At 48.4% G+C, this 14,630-nt stretch overlaps 1 protein-coding gene across 16 annotated transcripts in view; it reads left to right on the top strand.

The window, feature by feature from the left end:
• Nucleotides 1-14,630, top strand: part of AGAP1 (ArfGAP with GTPase domain, ankyrin repeat and PH domain 1) — a 513,333-nt gene that overhangs the window by 258,569 nt on the left and 240,134 nt on the right. For all 16 annotated transcript variants that reach the window (XM_073217944.1, XM_073217945.1, XM_073217948.1 and 13 more), the window contains one exon: nt 1,509-1,601. In XM_073217944.1, coding sequence (XP_073074045.1) covers nt 1,509-1,601 — 93 coding nt within the window. The remainder of the gene's footprint in view (nt 1-1,508; nt 1,602-14,630) is intronic.

Genomic DNA, 14,630 nt, shown 5'->3' with positions numbered 1-14,630 from the left:
ATTAAATAATTAACTAAGGAGACAAGTGAGTTAGCCTAGCCCCGGGCTAAAATTCATGACAAGGAATTGGTAAATATCTCTTCTTCCCTCCTAGCCCAAAGGGATGAAGCCTTATGTTTTATTTTCTAATGCAACCTTCTATTCGTTGCTTGGTTTATTTCCTGTTAGGTCACTCCAGGCCTCCACCATCCTAAAGAAAACAAGCGCAGAGTACCTGGCACGTAACAGGTGGCCAATAATGTCAGTTCTCACACTCATCAACGTAGCATGTTTTCTGACGAGCACGCGTGCCACTAAAGTGCTGCATCTGTGTTTATGTCGTGGGGACGTCTCTCCATTACGTCCCACGACCTTGCTCCTTTTAAGATTAAAAAAGATTTTAGAAATCAACTGCTCCGTCTCATACCCCTTTGAAACTGGATTTCATTAGCTTTTCATTGCAGCACAGGACACCACGAAGTCTTTCCGTTTCATATATCATCTCAGATTTGAAAAGCACATGAAAACGTTTCTCCATTTCCAATATTGCGTGAGTAATGTTCCCATTGAAAAGTAATGGAGTGAAGTTGTCACTTGTCAGCACAGTTATTAAGGAGGACGAGTCTCAGATCTTTCTCTCATAATAAAATAAATCTGTCAGAAAACCGTTGTGCTCACACTTTCTCATGCCATCGAGAGATGGAGGCTCAGCCGTCGGTCTCCTTCCGTTTCCCCAAGTCACGACGGGCTTTAGGCTGTGGCCTCCCTGGGCCGACCGTCGCCACCTTCCCCGCCGATCGCCAGCTCCCAGGCCGTTCACGGAATGTCAACAACAAGGCCAGGAAAACTGCTCCAGGAACTCGGCAAATGAAGCTGCTCGTTTTTCCCTGACTGCTGTTTTGTAGTCAGGGAAACGATATTTTTAACATTTCCCCCGTGTTATTCTTCATGGTGGTGTACACTAGTTTGACTTTGAATTTGATGTTTTCTAACCATCCAGAAGCAATAAAAAGGAACGTTCACAGCACCTTGATAGGAATGAAGGGTGTACCATTAAATTGCACAGCTGAGTTGTTAATACAATTTTTTAAATCCTTCAGACGTTAATTGAATATATGCATTTACGTAGTAGGTTCCCCAGACGAGCAGCGAGGAGCAGGTTCCTCTCCGGCTGGATCAACTGCAGCCTCAGAATGTGTTTTCCTGTTGGGCGTTACTTTTCTATATGGTCCATTGGTTTCTAGTAATTGAATTTTGAACTCTTTAAAATAGAATTAACAGGTAATTTTGCAGTGGGAAAGTCAGGGGGAAAGTTTAGAAAAATCTCAGTAATGTGATGGATCAGTGGATGTGAGCTACATTGACAGCCTGCTTCTGGGATGTGAATGTGGATGCGGGTGCCTGTGCATGGGTAGTTCATCCACAGCCTCTAAATAGGTATTTCCAGACACTGTGCAATGGGGGCAGAACTTAGGCAATCTGTGAACCATAGTCCCTGACCAAACACTAACTTTGTTTTTCCTTTGCAGTCTCGGAAAGGAAGTGACCCAGACAAAGAGAAGAAAGGCCTGGAGAGCCGAGCAGACAGCATTGGGAGCGGCCGAGCCATCCCCATTAAACAGGTGCGCTGCTTCCCCCTCTTCCCTGCCCTGTAACTGGAGACGCACCTCAGGTCTCTCCGTGCGCTACGAAGCTGGCTTGGTCCCCAAGGCTTGTTTGATGTGTACTGTTGATGAATGTAGAAGTCCCTCACTTGACATCAATTAGAAGAGGTTCCTGTGTGTATTAAAATAGGATCATTAGAATAAGAAGAGGGAAAATGTGACAACAGATCTAATGAAGTGCAGTCTGCCCGCCTGCATATGGAGTGTGTTTCGAGGCTGAGCTGGCTTCAAAGGCTGCCTTTGTAGCTCAGCTTTGATTGGGCCGCTGGCCGCCAGTCGACAGGGGTAAATCAGATCGCCATACAAGAGCCCCTTGTGATCACAGGAATAGCCCGATGTGGCCCTAATTTGCTCTCGCAGACGGACATCTGAACACTGTTTCAGGCTGGTTTGTAACAACGAGGCAATTAGTTGTGATAATCATAGCCGGTGTGTCAGCTGTGCGCTCTTGTTTGTAATTTGCTAATGAAGGAATTGTAACTTTGATTAGGTTCAGTTTCATTTAGACCTTATTATATAAAGGAACATTTACAGCTGTAATGTGGGGCCTTAATTAAACTTCCTCATTACACAACAGGACTTGAATTCAAGCATTTGTTTTGGCCTAGGTTGCTAGCCTGGAATAGGTTTTCATTAGCCCAGAAACCGGGCACCAAATTACTTTAGGTCTCAAGTAAAACAGGAATTCACATGACATGTTTTGCTGTTACATTTCCAAGGAAAATAAAAATAAAGGGTTTGGCCTGGTATTGTGGCTTCTGGAGATAACATCTTTTGATTTTGCTAAAGATGACCAGTGGATTTCCAGTGCATTCTGCCTGAGTGAGAGAGAAAAACCTGTGCGCAAGGCAGGAGCTCTGCCTCGCATGACCACCGCCGTGACCACCGCCGTGACCACCGTTGTCTCTTGGCGATCCCCCCTGCCGCTGGCTACCGTGGGCACCCAGACACTTTTACAAATCCTTTAGGAATTCATGTTAGTGCTGGCCTTCAAAAGGGCTGGCATCTTCCCACAAATACAGTTTTTGCTCACTTGAAACAAGTAGGGATGCAGCTTTAGGGGCCAGGCAGTTTGGGGTGGGGTGGGGGAGAAAGTTAGGACTCTGGCACCCTGGGTGAGACCAGAGCAGGGAGTCCGTGGGGATTTTTTTACAAGTCACATTCAGACATGCGATGAATGTGCGGACTAGTGCAGGGCCCCCCCGTAAGGAGAAACCTTTTCCTTCCTCTTTGCTGGTGGGTGATGTCTTTGCTCAAACACAGGTTTTCTTTAATCTGGAAGCACATGCACATAGGTGCTTATTCTTACTTTGTGCATTTACATTTATTTACAAACCTAACTGTCTATATTAGGTCATTTTCATGTGTGCTTTTTATGCTATTGATGCTGTTTCAACTAAAATTATGAAAGTCATTGAACTCTTCTCATTTTAAAAACTGATCCTAGGACATTTCCTATTGGGAATATTAAAAATACTAGACTGTTTTCTTTAATTCATGTCTACTGTCGATTAGAGCAGAAGTGGTTACCTCCACGTGAGCAGGGCAGGCCCCCAGTGTAATTGGAACCTTCACTCAATCTGTACCCCTGCTCTTCTGCAGAGGGGTTCACTTGACAAGTGAGGTTTTCAATATGTGTGCAGATCGGAGTTGACCATCAAGCGTAAAATGAGTATTACCTAGTCCTTGGAAGCCTTTCAGTTGTGAATGTTCAAAATAACCTTGATGAAATCTAAATCCTGGTCTGACTTCTCATTGAATCATGGCACACGGAGGTCCTTGTCACGCTTAACTGCCCCCACGTGCAGCCAGACAAACTCCTTCCCGAGGCCCACACCTGGTGGGTCAGTCCCCCTGTGGCAGGATGTTCCAGGCACCAGACCCATCATCTGTAAAACGGGGCACTGGATGATAGCTGATTCCCTTGAAATACTGATACGTGGAGATTCTAGAGAGAATTTTTAAATTCCAGTAAAAGTGGATTTTCAAATTGGTCGTGCTCAGGATCTCTTTGTGAGAGCCTTCCTGTGGGTCACAGAGATTGATGTGGGTTTGCAGATGGTTGTAGGGATTCATCTTGCATGCCTGTGTGTGCGCGTGTTTGTAAAGGAGCCGAGATCGTTAGCCATAGTCTGGATTCCTACCCCTCCCTGCCTGATGACTTCGGCTAGTAGAAAGGAAAGGCGAGGATGGCAGAGGAAGGAGTCCAGTGCGGCAGCGTCTGCCTAGCATGTTCTAGACGCTCGACAGCCCTGTTTGGTGAGTAAATGAACAAGTAAATGAATTCTGATCATTGAGCGCCTTTCTTACAGCATCCCACTGAATCCTCGGTATTGTCCCCCGTTGACGTAGCTGTGTTGTTCTCGTCTCAGAGTAAACCTGGATCTGGTGCGCATTCTGGACCAGGCAACTCAGGAAGCCGTGGGTCAGGATTGGGACCCAGGTCCCTAGGCCCATGTTCTCGCCACTGCCTGTGGATGGAAAGCCTTCAGAAAGCTTAGAAAACAAAGTTGTATGTTTTAAATTTATTATGTGAACCCTGACCATGGAAAAAAAATACCTTATGCTCATGTAGAATTAACTTGTAAGACCATGCCTACAGCAGGGTGCTCGTCCAGAGTGTGAGGGTCGCTTTGTCCCATCTTTTTTGCACACATTTCAGGCCCTTTTCACCAGCACAGAGCACTTTGTCTTAAGGCTCAGCCTGTGTTCAAGGCCTGGTGTGCATGTTGGGGCACCGCACCCCGGCTCCTACGCCCTCCATGGTGCCCAGCAGAGAACCTCCATGGGACCTCCGCCACCTTCACGGGGCAGGAGTGGCGGTGATTTTCAGACTGGCCAGTCTTTTTGATCATTACAGACTCTTTTTTTCCCCTCCCTGCAGGAATCTTCTAACGGATGGTGTAGGGCACAGGCGAGGCCGTCTGCAACACGCTCTGTGACCTGACTCCTGTTTTACAGACTGTAAAACAGTTCTGGGGAATTATTTTAACCGTGTCTCTCACTCACATTGTACAGCTTGTTTCCCAAGTGGAGGAGTTAGCTGGATCATGATAGGCAATGATTTCCTCTCTTCCCTTTTTCCCCAGTTCAAGATTTCTCATCAAAAACACGACTTTGAATTCTCTGCAGAGTCCCATCATTTCTTGAGGACCTGGGTCCACCTTACCTTTTTTGTCGTCCCTAGGTTCTCAGAGGAGATTTGGTTCAGAGTTCCATTTCTCCCTCTTCTTCCCCTACTTTTTTTTTTTTTTTTTTTTTTTTTACTAATAAGATACAGCCTATTCGAATAAAAATTAAGAAGCAAAGCAAGAAAAATAAAAAACCAGAGGCCCGGCTCAGCGGCGAGTGGGCTTGTCACGTATTAATTTTTCATTGCTGTGGAGAGTTGTACATACATAATCACTTGATTGCAGTGGGAGTTAGGGAGCGCCTATGGTGTCATTTGCATAAATCTTGTTAAGTCAATGGCAGTTAATGAAGTACAAATGAGCCCGGAGAAGGTGACATGCAAATCGCGGGTGGCAGATGGGAGGTCTGTTTGGGGGACGGCAGCTGTGTGCTCTCCTTTCTTTCTCTCCCTTTGGCATTTTTAATCTCTATATTATGGTGCAGATACACAGCCTCGGTGCTGGCCTCTCCCCGCTTCCTGGCAGGCTCCTGGCCGGGCTGCCCCCTCCTGCCCCCGACACTCCCTCACTCTGCAGAAACAGCCCCTGGCCTCAGACATGGTATCATGTACTGGTGTATATTTGAATTTTTAAAATCTTGATCAGTTTATCTTTGCCATGCTTAGAGAATTGAAAAAAATACATTTTTTTTTTTTTGGTTGGGGTAAGAAGAGTCCTCACTAAATCTTTTAAGGCTCATGTCAGAGTGAAAAGGAGTAAAAAAAAAAAAAAAAAAAAAAAAATACTGTCTGCTTTATTATGCATCTATTTGGGATCTGTTCTTCCCCTTCCAGACACAGGCCGGCCTTGTTTCTCCAGCCCCTGGTGCCTCCCCATGTTCACGATGGGTCATGGTGGGTGCATTCCCAGGCTCCGTGCTAGGTACAGGAAGTGTGCGAGGGCCCCACCGTGTCAGGCTGCAGCCAACTCCCCTCACTGTACTGCAGCCCCCCAGAGGCTCCTGCAGGCCTGTCTCATTCATGGCCGGGTATCTCTTGCTGATCATTTGTTTTATAAAGATTTAATGCTAGCAGGACTCACAGCGAGCTTTTAGGGTTTCATGGGCTGCATCCCTTACTGCTTTTGGAGGTTTTTGTTTATTTCGTGAACTGGTTGATATTTGGAGAGAAGCAATAATCTCCTTTGACGCTGGAGGAAATGCAGGCAGAGAGGTGCGTTCAGGGGACAGGAGCCGGGACAACAGGGAATCGCCACCCCATCTGGCTCCTACTGTGCAGGTCCAGCCCAGCACACTCCCTCATGCTTGGGCCTGGGCAGGTCAGCATGCTTAAATTGGGGGGTGCTCCATGGATACACAGGGGTGTCTTCATAAAAATTTTTTTAAGTTTTACTTTTGACCTTGTACCCAGATGTCATGGCCACCTCTAGTTGGCAGTCAGTGAGAGCGGGAGGCTTTTCAGCAGCCACATGAAGCCGCAGGAAGACCCTTTCCAGCTGGCAGCGGACCAGTGGCCTGAGTGGGGCTCCCCCATGGAACTCTGCTATTGGCCTGTGAACCGTTTTGAAGCCATGCAGTTTCAATTCTCAGTTGAGCAGAAAGAAACAGTTGTCGATTAATGAAGGGAACCTCTGGAGTTAATCTCCTCGGCCAGCCTGCCGCAGGCTGCTGACCTACGTCGTCTGTTACCTGGGGTCAGCACGAGGGGGTGGCTCATGCGGCGTGGACAGAATAAAAGCCACCCAATGATGCTCGTTTCGCCGTCCCCTGAAAGTATGACACCATGCAGAGCCGGCGGTTGAATGCTCAGCCACGGTGCGCTTTCCCGGAGGGAACAAGATGCCAGAGCGGATGGAAACTTGAAAGAGATGGGAGGGTGAAGACAGGAGGGTTCACGGGCAGAGTCCATTCTGCAGGTCCATGCCGCCCTGTGCTGCGTCCACAGGCATCGTGATGGCGGCCCCTGATTATCAAGCCTGACCACAGAGGAACCAAGGTGAGCAGTAGGCGCCCCGAGAATATGCTGTTCACCCATGTGGCAAATCAGCTCTTCCCGGGCATCGGGGGCCCGTTTAGTTCCTCAGAAGCAGGTAATTTACTGACATGGACTCTGGTGCCCTGAAAGCTAATTTCCCTCCCTTGGGTGAACAGCTCCCCGAGGGTACTGCAGCCGACCTGGCTTGCGGCAGACTCAGCCAATTACGATTATTAATTTAATGGGTCAGGTGGGTACATCACATGCTTTTAATCTGGCTCCTCAACTATCATGCCGTCATTGGCAAAGCAGCTGAGAGTAGGCGGGCTCCTACATAGGAATTTACCGTTGTCTATCCTTGAATTAATAGGGCACGCCCTTGCCCTCCCCCGAGCCTTTGGCAATGTGGATGGCAATATGGGCTTTACGAAATGCTTAAGGAGATTGCATTAACCAAAGTACAAAATCTATCATCTACATATAAATCTGTGAAGCAATTTAAAATAATACTTCCCTTGGTGGGGAGGGCAATGGGGGTGGCAATGCCAAGTAACAAAAGAGCTGTATGAAGTACCCTGCAAAAGTAACGTTTCCAAGAGTGGGACTTGATTTGAAGATTCAGCATGTCATGTCCTCTTTGCATCTGTAATCCAGGAGCTGGGATGATATCTCACTGAGTCAAAGTGTTGTTAATTTTCCTTAAAGTTCATCAACAGTGGTCAAACCCAATTCTTTATGAGCTCAGAAATATAAACACAGTATAAATAAAGGAAAGTTTCGTGAAGCTAATGATGATATGTATTGCTCGAATTTATTTTTGTCTTGCTGAATCAGTAAGATACCTGTCTTTGGCATTGTGGATGAAGTGAAGGTGCCTGTGGCCCTGATTCTCACCCGGCCCTGGTCGACTAGCTCACTACACATGTGAGGGCAATACATTGCTATTGACTATATAAAGACCTGCCCAGTGCTCTGAGTGACACAATGGCATGGCTGCACGGCTGCTGTACGGCTGTAGGAGAGCAGAGACTGGTAGTGGTAGCAGCGCCGAGGACAGAGACTGAGATGGCTGGGGTGGGTGGAGAGGCCCAGAGACTGAGGCCCAGACGGCTTGCTGCATGCAGACTTGCACTGAGTAGATGGGATTCTAGTGATGGACCTGCCACCATGGAAATAAATTTGGGTATAACCCTGTCACCCCAAGAACATTCCATTGTCATTCCTTGGTCTCACTGAATCCATAGTGAACTTGCCCAGGGCTGGAACCCATTGACAAGACAATTGGTGACAGTCAGCAGGATTCATTGTTGACCAAGGGGAAGAACAGGCTGCCCTCATGGGAGAGGTGTCTCAGCGGGCTGCACCTATGGACAGGGAGACATTTAAGTATCCCCCAGTGGATGTGTGGTCTGACGTGGCTTGCCTCCTAGAGGACTGGGCCCCACCCCAGGACTGGGAAGGGGTGGGGGCTACACCTGAGGCAGTAGAGGTGGTACCTTGGTATAATAAGTATGTCCTTTGAGAAACAGAGGGCCCGTGAGGTGGCGGGAACGGTGGGAGTTTTCTTCTCCAATACAATCGGCTACTCGGAGGAAGAATTTAAAGGAGGGAGAAAGACGTCCTCCTGCAGGAAGCAGCAGAGACAGCACAAGAACGTGAGCTGCGAGGTGCCATTGAGGATGGAAAAAATCTGTTCATGACTGAAATGGCGTCACTGTGAGGTGCTGTGGAAACGGTAAAGGAGCAGCAGCTGCACGAGAGCGCAGGCCGCCAGGTGCCGCGGGGCAGGTGGGGGTGCAGTGGGGCCGTCAGCCCCGGGGTTGGAGGGGCGGAGGTCTGACCAACAGGTGGGGGTGGAGACCCTGCCCGGGCCAGAGGCATCAGCCCCTCCTTGGTTGAAACCCCACCTGGTTGAAAGCTGATGGAAAACCCAAAGGAAAACCAAGACTTGGCAACCGCGGGTCCCTCCAGGAGGGGTGCAGCCCCCGTCCGGGCCGTGGAGCGCTCCGCGCTCTGCTCCGATCCTCAGGCTCAAGCAGTGAGGGCACAAGAGCAAATATAATCGGCTACTCAGAGGAAGAATTTAAAGGACCCCGTGAAGGTCACGAGGACCCAGGAGTGGGTTGATGTGATCAAGGCAGGAGCAGACAGAGAGAAATTGGATGGAAAGTCAGACAGACTCTTTCTGGAGCTGCAGCAGCAACTGAGACCGGAGCAGCGGTTCCAGCCGCTGAGGATGAAGCAACAGGACAGGCCTGTGTGTCTGCAGGACCTTCTGCTGGAGGGGCTGGAGGAGGCGGGTACCAGAGGGCCCGCCATGGCCCTTGGTTGGCTAACTCATCTGAGTGGATACAGCTGGGATGACCGCTTGGTGGCAGTGGATCTCCTCAGGCTGGGGGGTTATTATAATTTGTCTTAGTTTTGTTATTTGTGTATTAGCATAGCCTTTGTTGTTACCATGTTATTATGGAATTTGGTTACAGTATTCCAGCTTCCTCGAACAGGGACCTTGCAGAGGATTGAGGGCACACAGATTGAGAAGTGAGAATCCTGGAGGGGCGGGGTGTGGGTAAAGTGAAGGTTCCTGTGGCCAGGACTCTCACCTGGCCCTGGCTGGCTAGCTCACTGCACACCTGTGGGCAATGCATCTTTACTGACTCTATATAAAGATCTCCGCCCAGTGCTCTGGGTGACATGGTGGCAGGAGAGCAGAGGCTGGAGTGGTGGGAGTGCTGAGGATGAAGCCTGCAGGGCAGAGAGGCCCAGAGGCAGAGGCCGGCTTGCTGCCTGTAGAGTCGCTCTGAGTGGACGGGGTTCTCGTGACTGACCTGCCACCGTGGGAATAAAGTTGGGTATAACCCTCTCACCCCAAGGACATCCCCTTGTCATTCCTTGGTCTCACTGCATCCATAGTGAACCTGCCCGGTGGTGAAACCCATTGGCAGGACAGGCCTTGTTTCTCAACTGATTCGACCAGTTTGTAAAGGTCTTCCGCTCACCCTGTGTGGACACGCCCTGAGTTCCCTGCGCAGGGAAACCAGGTCCCAGACCCAGGCTGGGCTCAGACCTGCAGGGAAGACCCAGCCCCTGGCCTCCAATACTGCTGGTGGGTGGGTGGGGTAGTGGAGGCTGTTGAAAGGCCTGGGAGCCCCAAGAGACGAGGCATGGTGGGTGCTCCAAGCTGGGAAGGTGAGCGGGAGGGGGAATGGAGGTAGGGGCAGTCCCACTGGACTTAGAGGCACGCAGCCGCCAGAGGCAGGAGGGGGCCGAATGAGCCCAGCGTCCGGGAAGGGATGTGGGGGAAGGGGCTGGGAGAGCGGAACCTGGAAGGGCCCTGCAGCCCTGTGAGGGGTGTTAGCCGGTGCTGATGGCCCTGCATGGGCTGTGGAGTCATGACGCGTCCCACAAAGGGGCCACGTGGGTGTGAGAGTTGGGCGGCCCCCGCAGGATCCCTGAGGGCCAACCACGCAGCGTCTCTTTTCAGAGCCTGTTGCTCCCCTGCTTCCTGGTCGGGGGTCTCCTCCCCCTCGCTGCTTATCCCCATGCAGTTCATGGTGGTGGGTAACCGCGATCTGCCAGAGAATTACAGGACTCTGCCGAGGGCCAGCAGCCGTGCCAGCACCTAACACTGCCCCTTTGACTGTGAGGTAGTAGAGGTGGCCGCCCCCGTCTCACAGATGAGAGGAGTAAGGCAGGGGAGGAGAACTTGCCCGGGGCCGCACGGTGTATCAGCCCGCTCCTGCTGCCCTATCGGGCCACACGCCCGGGCACCCCGAACAGCACTCATGTGTCGCTCTGGAGGCGGGAAGTCCAGGGGCAGGGTGCCTCCCCCTGGCGTGCAGACCCCTCCTTGCTCCGTCCCCGCATGGCCTCTCCCCTGAGCGCGCACTCCGTACCTCTTCCTCGTCTTACAAGGCCACCACTCAGACTGGAGTAGGCCCCCCCCCCTTATGACCTCAGTTAACCTGAATGACCTCTTTATGTGCCCTCTCAAAGTAAGGTCACTTTGGGGGTTATACTGCAACATGTGGATTTGGGGGGGACACACAGTTCAGCCCGTAATACACTGCTGGTTAATCGCAGAGCTGGGAGGGGAACTCAGGTCAGCATGACCCCACAGGCCATCTGTAACCTACAGTAGTCCTTCCTAGTGTCACAAGGTAAGGTCCCTGTTTTCCTGTTGATATGTTTGCAAATAGAAAGAACGTGTTTTATGAGGCTCTGTACTGGATAGGAAACATACAGTATTCAAAATATTCTGATTTGAGGGTTTCGACTTAAATCCTCCTAGGTTGCAGTAAGCTGTTATCATTTGAAATAAGACTCATAGGAAGGCACCCTTCCACGAAGCGTGCCGCTCCCACTCTGTACAGTGCATTTTATAACCGTTAAGGCAGTGGGGACCCTTCAGATTGATTTTGGAAAGATAAACAGCTCCAATAATCAAAGTGATTTCATTGGATCCTTTCCCATGCAGAGGTGGCTTTTTCAGGACTGTGGGCCATGTCAGGCCTGTAGTGGGAATGGCCGGAAGAATTAGTTTGCTTGGCAGGTGCCTGCGGTTCCAGGGTTTATCTTAACATAGCTTCCTTTTTGGTCTTCCAAGAAAACTAATCATGTCCCAAGTTATCAAAGTTGTCACTCTGATGATGGCTGTATGTTATGTGTTTTTATTAGTTTATCCTAGGTGTAAGAGATCATGCCCAGGGAAATGCGTATCTCATCACCCAGGGGCAGATAGGGCAGCCGCAGAGGTGGTGAAGCTCCTCGCCTCACTGTGAAGGTCAATCCCGGCAGGTGAGGAGTAGCTGCAAACGCTTACCCACAGGCGTCGCACGTTTGCGAGTAGTCCCTGGAATGCCTGCCGGGACCTGAGGAAGTCTGATTCCACGCCTGCATTGGTGCACGGTTCTGGACAGCTGGCTCCGTTTCTCCTCATGTAAGAACGTCAGATGCAGATGAGGACGAACCCCAAGCTGGGTTTTGTTCCTTGTGAACAGCAAGTTTGAAACACAAATGAGCACCTCGCCTGGTGGGAAGAACCACACTAGCCGTCACAGTTTCATGTTTTGTGTAAAAACAGCAACAGTGGCGCTCCCTGGGGTACTGGGCCGCCAGACTGAACCACTTTCCCAAAAATGGCCAAGGGCCCCCATCTCAGCAACTGAAGCTCCAGGGGCACTGGGGGCTCTGGGGGCCCCACTCGTGCCCCATTTTCTTGATGTGGTTTCACTCGGGGCCCGCTCCAGGGCCTTTGCCCAGGAGTTCTAAAGAAGACGACACCTTAAAAAGCCTTCACAGTCCCTTAGGAAAGTTGTCAGGTGGCAACATTTGTATTACATGGTTTTGAGTAGCAAAAACATACATTTTCCCCTCCTGCATCTCACTAAGGGAACTTACTTTTTTACTAATTAACTGGTGGCCAGTTTTTCAGCCCCTTAATTAAGTATATAGACACTTGCTGAAATAGCCATGGATGGGCTTGTTAGTTTGGGAGATACATTCATAGTTAGACATTTTCTATAAAGTACCTAATATTATAGGCATGTTTATAGACTGGTGAAATAGAAACACTAAAAAAAATAGTGACATCTTAGGGCTACCCCAGTCTCTTGTGCCCTGTGCCCGCGATTCAGTCAGACCTATATCCTACTGTATGTATATACTCACTAACATTTCCATCTGCTTAAAAAGTCATCACAATTAACCTGGTTATTGTGTTAGATTTATAATGAGAATGCTGGCAGTTCCTTCCTGACTGCTATTGTGTGTCAGTTACTGTGTGAGATGCTGTCATTATATGACCTTATTTAATTCTCTGCCAAGCCTAAGACACAACTTACTGCCAAGGACAGGCTTAAGGAGGTTAATTCCATAGCCAAGGTTCCAGAGCTAGTATGTGGCAGAGCTGGGATTCAAATCCGGGAGTTCTCCACAATATGAGACAGTTCCAGATGTCTTCCCCGTCTCATTCAGCCCTGATTTAATCTGTGCTTACAGTGACCATCCTTTCCAAACCAGGTCATAAGTAAATGGTGCACATCCTCTTGGGGTTCCAGCAGGACACGACATTTTAGTGGGGGCTGTCCTTGAGAGCGTGTGCAGTGTGGCACCTGGACCTGCTGTGGCCCTGGGCTTGCAGCCTGTATCAGGGTCACCTGCAGGCTCAGGGGTTGGCCAGTAGGTCAGGCCTGTCTCATGAAAGATTTCAACCCCTGTCTGGGCACAGGGTCAGTTGGGGCTCTTTCCCTTCCCTTCTCACACACTTAGGGCTCCCAGCCTTGGCTGGTACTGGTCCCTGTAATCTGTCCTTGTCACAGCCTTCCTGTCCTCGTGGCCCATGTCAAATGCCTCTTGTTCCAGGAAAACTTAACCTTGTCCCCGAGGAGATGTGATGTCTCCTCCCTCCTTCCTGATGCCGCAGCAGGTGTTGGGATCTTGTTGCAGTCTTCCTGCCGTGTGCGCACAGGCACCCTTCACACTCTCCCGCCGACGGGCCCCAAGAGGGTGGCACCCTGACCTGACTCCTCCCTGTACTGTCTACAGCGCAGCTGAGTGGGTTCTCAAGTGGAAGTAGTAGATCGACTCGGTCAGTAGTGTAAAATGTTTCTCTTCTCCTAAAACAAATTTTATGTGTGCTATATTGGAGAAGTTGCACTCTGCATTGTTATATTTTAAGATGGAGAATAAATTTTAATTCACCATTCTCTAAATTTAACTTTCACGGACATAGAATACTATACTTCGGTGAAACACAGAGGTATATCTTTTAATCTTCAGAGAGTAAAACCATTGTCAATGAACAAAATCATTTCAGAAAACTCATTTCTTCTAAAAGTTCTCTAATACTCTTAGGCAGTCATTCAGAATAAATTCCATCTAAATAAACATCTTCATCACATAATTTTGTTTATAAGAATTGTCTTATGTCACACCTGCAAATTTTAGTAACACTGGACTGTTTTTATAATTGTCAAGTATGTATCCCATTATTCAGTCTGCAGCCACAGCCTTCATGATTGTTGGTGCAAAAAGCAAGTATATGTTTATTGTCAAGAAGTTCTTCTGTAGAAAAATAACTTACACTGCTATTAATATGCATAAAAATTAATTTTATGGAAATACAGAAAATAGCTATGTAAACATCCTAATGGAGACGTGTGTAACATACAAGGGATGATTTGGAAATGAAGCAGATGTTTATGGATAGGTATTTGGCCTTTCATTGTTCATATCTGAAGTATTGGAAATTTAAAACAATGAGAAATCATTATATACTTAGGCTTATATATATCAAAACACAATAAAATCCTACTCTAAGGAGAAAAAAGAGTTTTAGGAACACATTGCTGTGTCACCAAAAGTTGTCCCGGTCCCGTTGGAGGGCAACCTAGCAGTAGGTAAGGGACATAAAAATTTTTATTCACTTTGTCCTGATATTCTCTCTCCTAATTTTTCTCAAGGGAATAATTCACTAGGAGAAAAGGAAAACAATCTTAAGTGTACAAAATATTCATAGAGGAGTAGTTATAATATTAAGACCCTGGAAACTACAAATGTCCACCCAGCAAGGTGTTAAATTAGTGGTTGTCAACTCAACAGTACGAGAATATACAGCCTCCAACACGGTCAATCTGAAGACTCTTTAGAGTTGTGGAAAGTGTGAAAAATAATAAGGCTAAGCATAAAAGTATATATGTGTAGTAATTAGGACATGAAAATACATGCATTCCATTTAAAATTAGATGGAGAGGAACACAAATGAGTAAATTGAGATGAGATTAAATAGTTTAAAAGTTTTTAACTTTTTGGTAAAGATACCTCAAGACAAATGCTGGGCATAGAAGCCACAGGGCATAAATCTGCAAAGAAGTAAAAAGCTA

This window comes from Manis javanica, chromosome 12, assembly GCF_040802235.1.
Source record: "Manis javanica isolate MJ-LG chromosome 12, MJ_LKY, whole genome shotgun sequence".
NCBI lineage: Eukaryota > Metazoa > Chordata > Mammalia > Pholidota > Manidae > Manis > Manis javanica.
The sequence above is the reverse complement of the archived record's forward strand: the minus strand, read 5'-3'. Positions and strand labels throughout refer to the sequence as shown.